At 33.2% G+C, this 14,225-nt stretch overlaps 2 protein-coding genes and 1 pseudogene across 12 annotated transcripts; 2 read left to right on the plus strand and 1 right to left on the minus strand.

Annotated features, from left to right (window-relative positions):
• The first annotated feature begins 2,996 nt into the window (after window positions 1-2,996).
• LOC104744931 (ethylene-responsive transcription factor ERF010 pseudogene) lies at window positions 2,997-4,344 on the plus strand (annotated as a pseudogene). Its single transcript, XR_015572613.1, has one exon. The product of XR_015572613.1 is annotated as an ethylene-responsive transcription factor ERF010 pseudogene (transcript).
• A 4,757-nt stretch (window positions 4,345-9,101) lies between these two features.
• On the plus strand, window positions 9,102-11,847 carry LOC104744957 (AP2-like ethylene-responsive transcription factor TOE3). Its single transcript, XM_010466102.3, has 9 exons — window positions 9,102-10,208; window positions 10,331-10,356; window positions 10,440-10,470; window positions 10,583-10,670; window positions 10,768-10,913; window positions 11,017-11,061; window positions 11,148-11,242; window positions 11,319-11,395; window positions 11,488-11,847. Exons 1-9 carry the CDS (start codon window positions 9,862-9,864, stop codon window positions 11,683-11,685), a joined length of 1,053 nt encoding a protein of 350 aa, XP_010464404.2. The 5' UTR covers window positions 9,102-9,861; the 3' UTR covers window positions 11,686-11,847.
• On the minus strand, window positions 11,409-14,191 carry LOC104744941 (OVARIAN TUMOR DOMAIN-containing deubiquitinating enzyme 7). 10 transcript variants are annotated; one of them, XR_015572616.1, is made up of 12 exons: window positions 14,001-14,191; window positions 13,708-13,820; window positions 13,527-13,602; window positions 13,281-13,430; window positions 13,138-13,199; window positions 12,948-13,032; window positions 12,710-12,859; window positions 12,395-12,625; window positions 12,216-12,307; window positions 12,006-12,128; window positions 11,867-11,922; window positions 11,409-11,753 (listed from the first exon to the last, which is right to left on the minus strand). XR_015572616.1 is itself a non-coding variant. In XM_087475631.1 (11 exons), the coding sequence occupies exons 1-10, from the start codon at window positions 14,049-14,051 to the stop codon at window positions 12,026-12,028; spliced, it is 1,116 nt and encodes a 371-aa protein (XP_087331757.1). In that variant the 5' UTR covers window positions 14,052-14,191; the 3' UTR covers window positions 11,785-11,922; window positions 12,006-12,025. The 10 variants fall into 10 exon arrangements, 5 of the variants coding, with proteins under 5 accessions (XP_087331757.1, XP_087331760.1, XP_010464381.1 ...); XR_760687.3 differs by having other exon boundaries at window positions 12,210-12,307; XR_015572622.1 differs by having other exon boundaries at window positions 12,210-12,307; window positions 12,710-12,870.
• Window positions 14,192-14,225: the final 34 nt, after the last annotated feature.

Below are 14,225 nucleotides of genomic sequence, written 5' to 3' on the forward strand. Positions count from 1 at the left end.
TTTGACATTCAACGTTTACAATTGTAATCGACAAACAAATAGTTGTTGTAGAAAGAATCACCGGTTAGTTTGCTGAATTGTAAGCGTTTTAATAAATAGTTGTAGAATCACCAATAATTTTTTTTATGTCCATAACTATGTCAATGCAAATTTGGATTAGAACAGATACAATTCAGCCCAAAACTTATTCAAGAACAAAAGCCCATATATAAGTTACAGCCATCTTACGAGGCCAAGTTTGATATCAGCGGCCCATCAATATTTCCATCGGACGACACTATATATAAGTCTACCAGATAAGATACACCAAGATTTTGTGTGCATGTGTGGTCCTTTAAAAAAAGAGAAAAATACACAAAGATCTAGTATTTTCTTAATCATAACTTCGAATGTGGGATGGATTGATACAACAATACACTGTTGACTTGATTTCTTATCCCATTTATAAATTTAGAATTCCGGATAATGATTTAGGAAGATTTGTTTTTATCGAATCCGATTGTGGGAGTTTAATGAATTCGCCGGTTCGTTTATCTAAGCATATACTTAGTTTTACGAATTTGTTCGTGTGAAGCTGAATCTTTTTCTTTTTTTTTTTCTTATTAAGATCTGCCGCAACTAAACAATTGTATCGGTTGGTGTGTTATATATTGATTTTAGTCAAAAGATCATCTAGGATATAATTTACGAAAGGGTGTTATATATATAACCCGTATGGCCGTATTGGACTGATTCTGTTGAATTCATTTATGTTAGATAACAACAATAATATAAACACAAAAACGATAAACAAATTGGCAAAACCCCATAATTTTGAAAATAAACATTGTAAATGAAGTGGTCCAGTTTCTATAAAATGTAATGATATTTTGCTTTTCCGGGGTAATTGGCACCATGTTCACGTGCCAACTGGGTCACAGCTAAAAGTTACATTATTAAAATCATCTTATATTTCCCTAGTGATTTTTTTTTTTTTTTTTTGTAATTATTCTTCTTGTAATATTATTAAGATTTTTAAAAATTTAAACCAAAGTCGTGGGAACAATCCACATATCACTCAACTCCTACCCCACATATTTTATGATAATTTCGCTATATAAAAAAAAAAATATAATTCTTTTGCGTGTAACGATTCCCAAATGATCGTAGAATTATTGTGAAAGGAACATAAATTGCTAATATAATTTGTTACTATATAAATTATTCTTTGTGTGCTCCTAACAAGAAAAATACTTGTATAAAACGTTAAAGTATAATCGGAATAACTTATAGATATATATAAACAGACGTGTGTATATATATGATGATTAAGGACCACCTAACAATTATTTTGAATACAAAAAATAATCGAAAAATGTCCATTTAGAAAATTAAGACTTATGGAGGTATATTAGTAGTAGATGGGTTCACATCAGAAGCATATTATTGAAATCGTGAAGAAACAAGTCAAGAGAGCATCATAAAATATGGTCCAACTTATTAGTATAATAAAGATTTATAGTTATACTATCATATACTAATATATATGCTGCAGCCTGTAAGCTAATAATCCATTGATAAAAACTAGAATAAAGATCATTATCCAAAGGAATTATTAATGGAGAAAATACAACTCAACACTCCTGAAAATAACATAAAACAAATGATTGAAAGATCGGTTCTTTCGCGGATTGACATTTATCTAATCATAATTAAATATCCACCTGCTGTATATAATATTCAATTTTCTTTTTTTTCAAATAATTTTATGTGCTTATTGTTGTTATTTATGTTGATCATATTATTTGGTTTGCTGTTGTAGTTAATATTGGTTGGGAAACAAATTTTCTTATTGTATAGTTATACTTTTTTAATTTATAGTGATTATGTATAGTTTATGTGTCTTTAAACACTTTGATTGGTTTGGTTCTGTATAAAATATGATGATGGAGCGTAAGTGGGTTCATAAAAATTGATTAATTACCAAAATTCTCCCTGGGAACAAAAGTTAAGAGCAAAAGAGAGAGGACAAAAGTGAAGAAAACGGGGAATGGAATCAAAAGGGACAAAAAGGACAAAACATGCAATACGTGTCGTAAGAAGAGTACACATAAAGTCAAAATCCTAACGGTATCCATCCCCAGCCTCACAGCCCACCGACCCACCGACCTAACCTTCCCTTCCTTCCTTGCTCCACTAATCCTCTGTACCGACGTTACTGTATTATCCCATTAGTGCAATTAACATTAACACTATACTAATACTACTGCTGATTGAGGAGTTTAATTACAGTAATTTTTTAATCATACAGTTAAATTTTATCCTATGTTTTTCAGTTTGTTTTTTTTTCACCAAGACACTTAGTCAGACACACCAACAAAAACAAAATGAAACGGGGCAATTCCAGTATTGTTTTTGGTTTGAAAAGTACAATAGAAAGGTTATGAAAAGAAGAGATGCGATTCTTGCAATACGAGAGTATATCATGATGGAATTGTTCGTAAAATATATCTCTAATAGAGTATTTTCTTATAATTCTACTAGCTACTCTAAAAATTCTTTTTCTCAAATACAGTATATTCTTATAATTCTAGCTACTCTAGAAACTTGTACCAGCCAAAAATGTTGTCCGTGTATGTCTCTCTCCGTTACAAAAGTTTTCATTTTTTTTGTTTTGTTTCTGATAAAGACTGTTTGTAAAGTTTTCACCATGCAATATGATTGGTAGAGTAATTAACATAGGATATACTATATGATTTCAGTTAATAGTGGAGAAGGTTTTTTTGACGATGATTATATAGGCTTTGTCTATCTGGACAGAGAGAGTTCAGGTATCTTTGGTATAAATTTACTAAGAATTTGGTTACTAATAGTATAGTATGTCAATGTACAAATAAAATATGTATTGGGTTGGAGTATATTCCTAGAGAAAAATATTTAAATAACTTCAAAACACACAGAGGTTTGCATACTACTATAATACATATGGATAGTAGAATAGTACTGTATATATTGTTGATTATTATATAAAAAAATAAAAAATAAATAAGGGATGCGCGCATGTCATCTCCACCACCTCTTCATCCGCCTATCCTCTTAAAAAGTTTCTGTTCCATTAAAAATAACAAATCATCACACAAACATACAGCTTTCATCATCCCCCAATATATTTATTTTTTCTTTATATTTTTGTTTTTTTTTTTTAAACTGATAATTTCTAACGAAACAGAATGTTTATTTTATAAAACGAAAAGGAAAAGAATAATTTTTTTTTTGGTTATATATATATACATAAAGATGGAAATCCAAGTTTATCTTCTAAATCCAACTAACCTAAAATTCTCTCTTCTCTCTTTTTACTTTTTTTACTTTTTTTTTTTTTTTCTATTGTCGGTGAATTTGGATTTTTCTCTCATCCTCCTCTCCTCCATCATCATAATACCACCTGCTGCAAGCTCTCTCCGACATATTTATTCTCTCTTTCTCTCTCTCAGGTCTCTTAAAAACCCACCTTCGAAAAAGTCTTTCTCTTTGGAGGGTTTTTTTATAGAAAAAAGATCCTCCATCCATGGACGGCGGCGCAGTAGCTGACGTGGCAGTCGCCGGTACGAGGAAGAGAGAGAGACCTTACAAAGGTATAAGGATGAGGAAGTGGGGAAAGTGGGTCGCAGAGATTAGAGAGCCAAACAAGCGGTCTAGGTTATGGCTTGGCTCTTACTCGACTCCTGAAGCGGCGGCTCGTGCTTACGACACGGCGGTTTTTTATCTTAGAGGACCTACGGCGAGGCTTAACTTCCCTGAGCTTCTTCCTAGAGAGAAATTCTCCTCCGACGAGGATATGTCGGCTGCTACGATTAGGAAAAAAGCTACGGAGGTTGGTGCTCAGGTTGATGCTTTAGGTACGGCGGTTCAGAATAACCGCCACCGTGTCTTTGGTCAGAATATAGATAGTGATGATGAGAAGAAGAGTTTTCATCGGAATTATCAAAACGGTGAGAGAGAAGAAGATGATGATCAGGAAGAAGAGGATGACAAGAGATTGAAGAGTGGCGGCCGGATCTTGGATCGGGTTGACTTGAATAAATTACCCGACCCGGAAAGCTCCGATGAAGAATGGAAAAGCAGATATTAATATTTTTGGAGCGGTGGCTGTTGCTAACGTAAGCTGCGGCTTTGCTTCTACGAATCATTAGCGCCGTTTATGATTTTTTTTTTTTTTTTTAGTTATTAATTTTTGTTTTGATTTGTTTTTTTCCTTTATTGCGGGTTTTGCGGTTTATGGATTTTTTAGGCTATTGCTTAAAGGATGCTAAAATGTATATTAAGCTACTCATTAATACTCATTAATGGAAAAATTTCACCCTATTTTCTTGTCTTCTTTACTTTAGTTAGTGTGTTTAGAAAAGGAATTACTCAAAATACCCTAAACTTTAACTTGTATTCCAAACATAACACAAACTTAAATCATCAAAAATCCTATTTTTTATAGGAAATCTTAGAAAGGTCTTCTTTATTAAAAAAGATTAGGAACAGTTTTGTTAGAAAATGCCCTCTTATAATTTCAAATTTAAGGGGATCGTTCGTTCGTTAGTTAAAGATTTATATCGAAGGGATGGGATATCAAGTTGAATAATAATAATAACGGGACAAAGTATGACCTACATGCAATATCATATAAAAGCAACTTGACATTGTCTATCTTTATTAATTACGTCTATATGTTTTTTTTTGTTTTCTTCTATATATATATACATAGTAGTAGTAATGTATAAATAATATGGATAAGATTTTGAGTCGTCGGGGGGACTTGGCTTGGAGGGGTGTTTTGTTTTTTTGTCTTCTGCTCCATTTCCATTTGTTCTGGGTACTATTTAGATTTTATATGCTCCATCTTTTTCACTTCTATTATTACAAATTAATTATTGTTGCTTTTATTTTGAGATGTGTTCTTTTAATAAATAATTTCATACGTATATTTTAGTTTATATCGGAGCTTGAAAGTTTCCTTCACCATGCATTTTATAATTATTTATTAGTATTTGTTTGTGACAGGGGCAAGGAGAACTAAAAATAAATGTATATATATATATCATATATTATCATATAACGTATTGCATTTCTCCATTATTTTTTGTCGGCGCATTTCTCCATTTTTTTCTATTATGCAGAAAACCTTTTACATAGGGAATATCATTATTATCTGCCATGAATTGTATTATTTTGGTATGTTTACTACATTAACGATTTTCTGTTATTCGAAATTAATAATATTTATTTATATATAAAAAGGTTTAAATTATTGTTAAGATAGTACATTAAAAGTAAAAAATCATATTATTATTAATGAATAGTACATTAAAAATTAGGGGGTGGTATTGGTTTGAGATTTATGAAGATTTTTGAAGAGTTCAACAAAATCATTAAAAATGAATAAGTGAAAGATTGCTAGAGAGTTTTGTTGATTAGTTTTCTAAAATCTTGTAAAGTCCTCTAAACAATCTTGTATTTTTATGATACTTTCATGACTTTATTTTGTAAAGAAAGTGTCTAAAATCATGAACCAATAACATAATAATTGAACTCATTAACAATCCTAGATTCTTTTGTTATAATTGAATAACACAAAACTTTTAATGACTTTATAAAAGTCTGAATCCAATAACCCAGATTTGTTAAGATTTTAAATGACTTTTTACAAATCACAAACCAATAACACTAAACTTTAACAGAGTTTAACAAAATCTTGATCTAATAATAACAGATTCTACATAACATTTCAAATCTCTAAAACTCTATTCAAATTTTAAACCAATAACCCCCACTTACTTTGTATACATATGTTGTAACAATAAATTAAGTAGAAACATAAAAAGTATAGTTTCTGATTAATCTTTGTTATTATTAGAAAAGGGAAGAAAAGAAACCAACAAAACAAAAAAGCGAAGATACTAAAATAAGAAAGAGTACAGGTGGATAAGTCCAAGACAAGAATGGCAAAGGTGGAGCTTTGATTTGATATTTGATCGGCCTTCACTTTTTCTTCTGTTACTAAACTTTCTTTTATAGCTAAAATAATTCACGAACCGAACCAAACTTAAAATTTTAATTTAATTATTTTATCTTCTTATCTGTCTCACATAGTACAGTGAGAGCATTTTGGTGTTTTTCTTTTTCTTTTTTTAGACTCTTCTAACATCAAACAAATTGAAAAAACAGTAGAGTAGTATAATTGAACCGTAATCACGAATCTGACCAAGGCTAATTGCCATTACACGAGTCGACTGATCAATATAAAATCATTGACCATGTCCCCATCTTTACCCAAACTTCCTGTCTGATCCTTGTTTCTCCTTGTCATTATCTCGATGGAATCATCTCTTTAAATTTGTTAGGCAGTTTAAAAACCACAATCAAATCAAAAGAGTTCACACTTTGCATAGTACCGGGGAATGTGAAAGCCTGATTCATAATTTGGTATCCAAAAGTTTAAAACATCAGGGAACTTTTATATTTTAATTAATTAATCTTGTAGTTATTGTGTATGTATAAACTCAGTTTAATCCATCTTATGATGAGCCGTTCATAAAAGCAAGCACAATTGTGAAGTGATCTTAGTGCAGTGGTAGGAGGTAAGTCCAATTATAGAAGGCACCATCACACCCGGGATTTGATCCCGGTTCTACGAATATAGGAATTTGGCTAATAGGCCGGCCAGTGGCCCTATGGTTGAAAAAAAAAACCCAGCACAATTAAATGGGCTTTTTAATATAAGGCTGAAACTACTTTTTGAACTTGAAGATAAAAAACCAATAAGTTCGTCAATTTTGGTTTACATTCGGTAAGCTTTTGGGTCTATAATTAAAGCGTCAGCTCATTTGGTAAGCCCAGTTTGGCCTATGAGACATTGGTAAGCCCAGTTTGTAAATAATAGACGATTTCAAAAGAATAAAGAAACAACAAATAAAATCAAACTTCATATGCCCTTCTTGATATGATATTGTACAAGTTTGATTCCTTTTTTATTTGTCGATTTCTTGCGCGATGCCTTATGCCATTTTGGTATGTACCGTCCGGAAATTGAGTTGTGTGTGCATTGGTCGAGTAACCCATCGGTTTCTTGAATTCCAATTCGACACTAGCTGCTAGCTCCTAATCCTAGATTCTAGATTAATGCCCGGAGTCGTCGTGTTTTATTTATTTAAGCGATTTTTATGCAGTTTATATACAAAAACAATCATGACATTTAGATATAGTAAAAAGTTATTATTATGATGAATGATGATGATTCATGATTCGAACGAGTAGATATGTTAGTACTTTGAAACAGGTAGAGAGATACGTAAAAAGAGTTTTATACATTCACGTGAGTCACGTTTGCAGAGAGAGATCAAGCTTCCGTGATCTTGATGAAAAGATGGAGCCCACAAAATTTCAACTGTCTAGATTCAACGACAGTACGAGGATGATTTCATTGACACCGTCCGATGTTTCCAAGCTGTCATCGTATATAATGTTGAATTAAAGAAAAAAAAAAACATACTAGTAAATTATAGGTTTTCTAGTTTGAGATGATTGTGCCGACACACTTTTTGGTGTTATGTGTCTCTCAGTTTTTAAACTTTGTACGAATTCTAATTATAGTATATATCACTAGTGAAAAAGGTTCATACAAGCCACGTTTATCATGTACATTAATCTTTAATTCAGTTTAAGTATTTAAGTACTCTGTTTAGTCTAAAACTGGCTGTAGAAGATCATGATGATAAGGTTGAATAAAAGACGTGCACAAGCATATGTAAGGTAAGAGTATATTGATATATCATACAAGAGTGATTTACAATGCATTTATATAGTACTTATGCTAGGGCTTCTATCATAACTAATTACAAGATTAGCCTTAATATCTACATCTCTCTTATAGCATATACATAATTTAAAGATGTCGTTACAAATACGCGTGTTAAAATCTGACTCTTTCGATCCACTAAAATTTTCGAAGTGTGGAATTCAATTTTATGTGTAGAAGCAAACAAACTCAAATTTAGAAACAACATTTCCACCTCTTACACGTTTTAATAACAAAAATCTAAAATTAATTTTGGGGTTATAGAGAAAACAAAAAAAATTGGACTATGGTTTAATTTATTTGAATTTCCAGCTTTACGAAGAATTTCAAAACCGATAATACAGAATAAATATCAAACATACATGTATCCTATATTTGTTACATGCTAATCAATGAATAATAGTTTGGTAATGGTAACAATATATATCTCTGCTCTTGTGGCATCTTCAAATTGGTTGGACTCCATGATTGATAGGAGGAAAAAGCAATCTACGATCAGAAAAAAAAGAGAAACGCTATCCGATAATGATTTGTTTAGCGAGGCAATGGTGGGGCTAAGATTTGCCAATATGGAATCAAACAACAAAACCATATTGATAGATATGTATAATGCATAAGAGAAAAGGGAGAGAGAGAGAGCTTTATTTAATTACTAATTAGGGAAAGAAACAGAGAGCATCAAAGCATCGTCATAGTTCCATTAGGGGAAGGTTTGGCTGTATCTCTCCCCCACTTGTGATATTCTTCTTTCACGCTTTTGCTCTCCTTTTTTACCCACACCTCTTCTTTGCTTTAGTATACTATTTAACACGTATTTAGAAATATGCGTTTTTTCTTTTCTTTTTTATAAAGAATACATAAAGAAATATTTGTGTCAAACATATACAAGTTTTTTCCTTGGTCGGCAGACACTCTTCGATATTCTTCAGTTTACACACTACTGTTTTCATATTGTCAGCTGAAATTTCTTAAACACATGAGCGCTAAAATATTTTGTTAACTTTTTTTTTTGGTGTGAACTCTCCTGATTAGTACCTAAAAACCAACAAATTTTTTGATAGATCGGATACTTATGTATTTCAAAGTTGATGTAATATTAATAAGATTCTGAGGCAAAAAAAAAGAGAGATCTAAATGTGAAAGAGAGCGTGAGAACACGCATGGGAACCAAGAGAGTGAAGGTGTAATCAAAGCCAATGGTGATGCAGCAGAGGAAACGATTGAGAGAGACTTGTTTCCCGTACTCTTGGATTGTGGCATTTTCGGTATTACCTCTTTTTTTTTTTTTTTTTTTTTTTTTTTTTCCATCACATTATTTCCGTTTCCTTTTTTTCTCATACCAAACTCTTTTCACGGATTTGTTCATCCTTTTGTAAAAAATAAAAAATATTAATACTAGTAATCTTTGAGTCTCTCTAGTCCTATTTACAATTATATGAGTCCTATACCATAAAAGAGGGAAAACGATAATAAAAGAAGAGTGAAAATGATAAATTTTGAGTAGTTGGAGTAGGAGAAATTAAATAGTACAATAAAAAAAATTAAATAAGAAAGATAGACACTACTCCCATCTACATCCTACATTTTAGTCCATAATAATTTCAGCAAACTTTTGAATTTTCTGAATTTTACTTTCCCTTTTTATATAAAGCAAAAACTGTGATGTCAAATACTCAGGAGACCAAAAACTAGGAGACAGTCTTATGCACTCGTATTGGGAAAGAATCATATTTCTATATTGATTTCTTCTCATCAACTTTTTTTATTTTTATATTTAATAATTTTTTGTTTTTACTCCTTTCATTGATAAAATTCTTCTGCACCTCTCTAGTGATGATGATGAATAGGGTCAGATATTTCTATTCATATGGATCCTCATAATCTTTTTTTATTTATTTATTTATTACAAGTTCCTTTATATAACTCACCTTAAATATTGTTCTTGTCTTCTCATCTTTAAGTCTTGTTGTGTCTCCCAAATTTCTTGTTCTTTCCTCTTTTTTTTTTTTTTTTGTTAAAAGGAAGAAAAAAAAAAAATGTGGAACCTTAACGACTCACCTGACCACCACGAAGCATCCGACAGTAGAGGGAATCGGGTTGGACACGTGTCAAACTACATGACCCAATCTACCACGTGGCTATCGTCTGTGCCTCCGGTGACCCGGAATTTCTTTCCGAGTCAAGTCATGGAACCGGGAATATATGGTTCCGGCTTCCAAGGTGGGGGTAAGTCGGATCCGAGCAGGTCAGGTCGACCAGATGAGCTGGCGCCGGAGATATCGCCGCCGTTAAAGAAGAGCCGACGTGGTCCTCGCTCACGTAGCTCTCAGTATAGAGGAGTCACGTTTTACCGACGAACCGGAAGATGGGAGTCACATATTTGGTAACTTCTTAACCATATCAATGATATGATATCATATACCAAATAAGTAATACCTTGATTATATACTTTTAATCCATCAAATATTATTGTTCATAAAATGGTTTTGGAATATAATTATGCAGGGACTGTGGGAAGCAAGTGTACTTAGGTATGGGTTTATATTTTTGTTTATGAATTTACTTTGTGTGTCTATCTTTGTTTCTTCTAAATCGGTGTTACATACACATGCAGGTGGATTTGACACAGCACATGCCGCTGCTCGGTATGTTTCCTGCAAGAACCTAATAATACATTAGTAGTATATACTATCTCATATTGTTCGATTTTTTTTTAGTTATACAATTAATTTTGGGTCAGTAATTATTTTGTGACAGTGCCTATGATCGAGCGGCAATTAAATTCAGAGGTGTAGATGCAGATATTAATTTCGACATTGAAGACTACATGGACGATTTGAAACAGGTTATATATAGTATTATTTTATAGATATTGGTTCTAGTAATTTTCAATACTACTCAGAAGAAAGAGCACAATTAAATGTTGTTTTCTTTTCTGGCAGATGGGGGATTTGACAAAGGAAGAGTTTATGCATGTTCTTCGAAGGCAAAGCACTGGGTTTCCAAGAGGCAGTTCTAAATTCAGAGGTGTTACTTTGCACAAATGTGGAAGATGGGAGTCTCGTTTGGGTCAATTTCTCAACAAAAAGTATAATTACCTTTAAAGTTTTGTGGGTCAATTTTTTTAAAAAAAATTTACTCTCTTATTAATAAGAAGTGTCCTGTCTGCTTTTTTTTCTTTCTCTTTTCAGGTACGTTTATTTGGGTCTCTTTGATACCGAGATTGAAGCTGCAAGGTACTGGTTTTGCTGTCCAATGTCTCATCATCACTTTTCAAAAATTAATATATTGGTACGAAACATTTAACTTCGAATATATACAGAGCTTATGATAAAGCTGCAATAAAGTGTAATGGGAAAGACGCAGTTACCAACTTTGACCCTAAAGTATACGAGCAAGGAGAAGAGCTCTGCCCAGGTAATTTTTTTTTTTTTTTTACATATTTAGCCTATAAGAAAAACACACAAATTTTTATGGTAAAAAAATCCAACAGAGATGAAGTGGAATGATCATAGTCTTGATCTAAGTCTAGGAGAATCAAACTCGGAAGAGTTAGGATTCAGATCCGAGGTAAGTGTTCATGTTTGTGTATGTACTATTAATATTGGTTTTGTCTGAAAATGATCAAAATGATGATATTTGGTTTTATTGACATTTTAAAGATTGCGAGCATAACGAATAGGATTAGAGATGAGGAAAGATTATTAGGGAGTGATCTATCGCTAGCCATGACGACGACAGCAGTCAGATCAGACGGTGGAGGAAGCCGAGTGGGAATGGCAGCATCATCAGGATTCTCTCAGCCTTCTTCTCCTTGGCACCACCCCACCCCTAACAACTTCCACTTCTTTCGTCACTGATTCATTTCATCACCATTATCACAATCATCTGAGCTAGTGTCTCCTTGGGCATTTTTTTTTGGCTCTGTCTATGTATGTATACATATATATGCTCTTGAGTCGATATAAGAGTTTCTTCTTTCATTAATTTAATCAGGCAGCAAAAGCTAATTTTAATCTGAATTTCAAACTAATCACAGACCTGAGGCTGTTATGTATACTTTGTAGTGAGTCCTTCAAAAAATCATCAGTTTCCACCTGTAAAGAGAGAAACCAAACCTTATTAAGTACCCAATCTCTGAGAGACAAAAGAGTCAATCAAGTGAATTAAGAGTAATCACCTTAATTAACTGAGAATTTATTATATACACAGAGCACCAACATCTGGTGCAATAGCTTCAACTTCATCTGATGTTCCTCTCCTCGAATTCTTCCTTCCCTTCTTCGACTCCATTGTTTGGCTTCTGCAAATTAATTAAAAAAAAATCTGTTTATTAGTTAAGTCCTGTTTTGAGTGTTTTGTAGAAGTGATTTAAGAAACTTACACTAACAGTTTAACAGAGGATCTTCCAGTTGCTGTTCCACAGCAGGACTTGTATTTCTTCTTCGAACCACATGGACACGTTTTATTCCTAGGGATCTTCTGCAGTTTTTGCAAGAATCAGTTCATGTTTTAAACGCAATCTTAAGGAAAAAAGCTTTCTCATATGTTTTAAGCTAGCCAACAAACCTTATCATCGGTCTGTGAACTACACTTGGCATGAACTCTTCCAATGTTACTGGCGCTAGCTGATTCCTCATCATCCAATTCTTCTCTGGTGCTTTCCGTTGTACTATCATTTGCTACCATTGGATTTGTAGAAGCGATTTCTGAATCATTTTCAGTCAAAGACTCTACTCCTAGCTCTGCTATCAGGAATTCTATCGCAGCATCCACATCACCATTTACTTGTAATAGGACCTGAAGAGAGACTCCTCCAGATAAGAGAGAACTTACAATGATCATATATTCTCACAGATTAACAACCAAGGATCGGCTTATCACCTGTTCAGCTTTCTCAGCATTGTCACAGCAACTACCAGACATGACTACTTTGATATCCCCAGCATCCATATTATACCTATCAGCTTTGTTTTTGGACTTGCTCTCTGTGGCTTTCGCTTGTTTAGATGCTGCTGAAACTTTAGCATCAGCCTTTCACAAAACTGGAATTCATTAGGACAGAGAAACAGACCATCTATATATAATACCAAAAACAGCGAGCTAAAGTTTAATGTAAAACCTCTATTACAACAGGCCTGGCTGGTCCTTCACAAGCATCTTCCTTCGAACGCACACTGTTGTAGTGTTCCCCATCGTGGTAAGACCTGAAAAAAACGGAACTATAAGTAAAAGCAAATTCAACCATCTCTATCTTGCCAGATCCTACAATAACCCAATAAAGAATCATTATAACCGAATCAAGTACTCACAGATGGATCATGCGGGTTCGTGTATCTTCAAAATTGCGTATATACCAACGCGGTGACATGCTCTGCAACAAAGAAACCAATGCTCAAACAAACGTATGTCTTAAAAGGAAGTAGATCATGCAAAGAGGCCTTATTATGATTACCCTGTGAATACAGATATTACTCCGTGTGACAAGAGAAGCTGCCTGTAACTCCATATTCCCAGCCCAAGTGCCATCTTCGTCCATGGTTTTACAGTAATCGTCAAAGGGAACATCATCTTCAATAAATGGCTCAAACATCTCACGATTTTTCTGTAAAAAGCCATTGAGAGTATGTATATAGGTGGGGATCTCCAAAAGATCTAGACTTTGAAATCTCTATGAAATGCCACTTACTTACTTACTTACCACTATATACAGTACAACCATGTTACGGTACTTGTTGTGTTCATCCTCATTGCCTTCCAATTGATCGGCAAGTGACCTGTGAAAGAGTCAGTCTTACACAAATTTGCTTTGTCGTCTTCACTCAAAAAAACACAATCGAATTCGAATGATTAAAAAAAAAAAAAAAAAAAAAAACACAGACCTGAAGAAACAATTACCGTCAGCAGTAACTTTGATAATCTGAAGCCCTAAAGCATCAAGCTGAACACGAAACTGAGAGAGATCACAATCTTTTCCTTGCTTCTTCTTCTTCACCTATTGAATCAATCAAATAACGGAAAATTTTAAAAAAAACACAACTTTACAATGATTTGACATACCAAAACTCGAAAAAACCTTGAAGCAAAAGCCAGCAGTAACAGAGGAATTTTAAAAATTCATATGTGGTGAAGTTTTTAATAAGGAAATCGAAATCAAAATCAAAAGATGAAGAACCTGATGCGGTTGTTTCTTAGGCTTAGATTTCTGTGGCTTAGTTTTCGCCATTATCAAATCAGGTAGGTATGAAAGCTAGCTTTAGTCGGGTTCGGTTGCGGCGGTGCAGTGAGAGAAGCTTCAGAATTAGAACCGTTTCGTCGCCGCCGATTGATTATATCCGGTACATACACCAACAATGTATTGGGCCCGATTTAATTGTTAAACCGATATAGTTAATTAACT

This window comes from Camelina sativa, chromosome 2 (assembly GCF_030686135.1).
Source record: "Camelina sativa cultivar CO46 ecotype springtype chromosome 2, ASM3068613v1".
Taxonomy (NCBI): domain Eukaryota; kingdom Viridiplantae; phylum Streptophyta; class Magnoliopsida; order Brassicales; family Brassicaceae; genus Camelina; species Camelina sativa.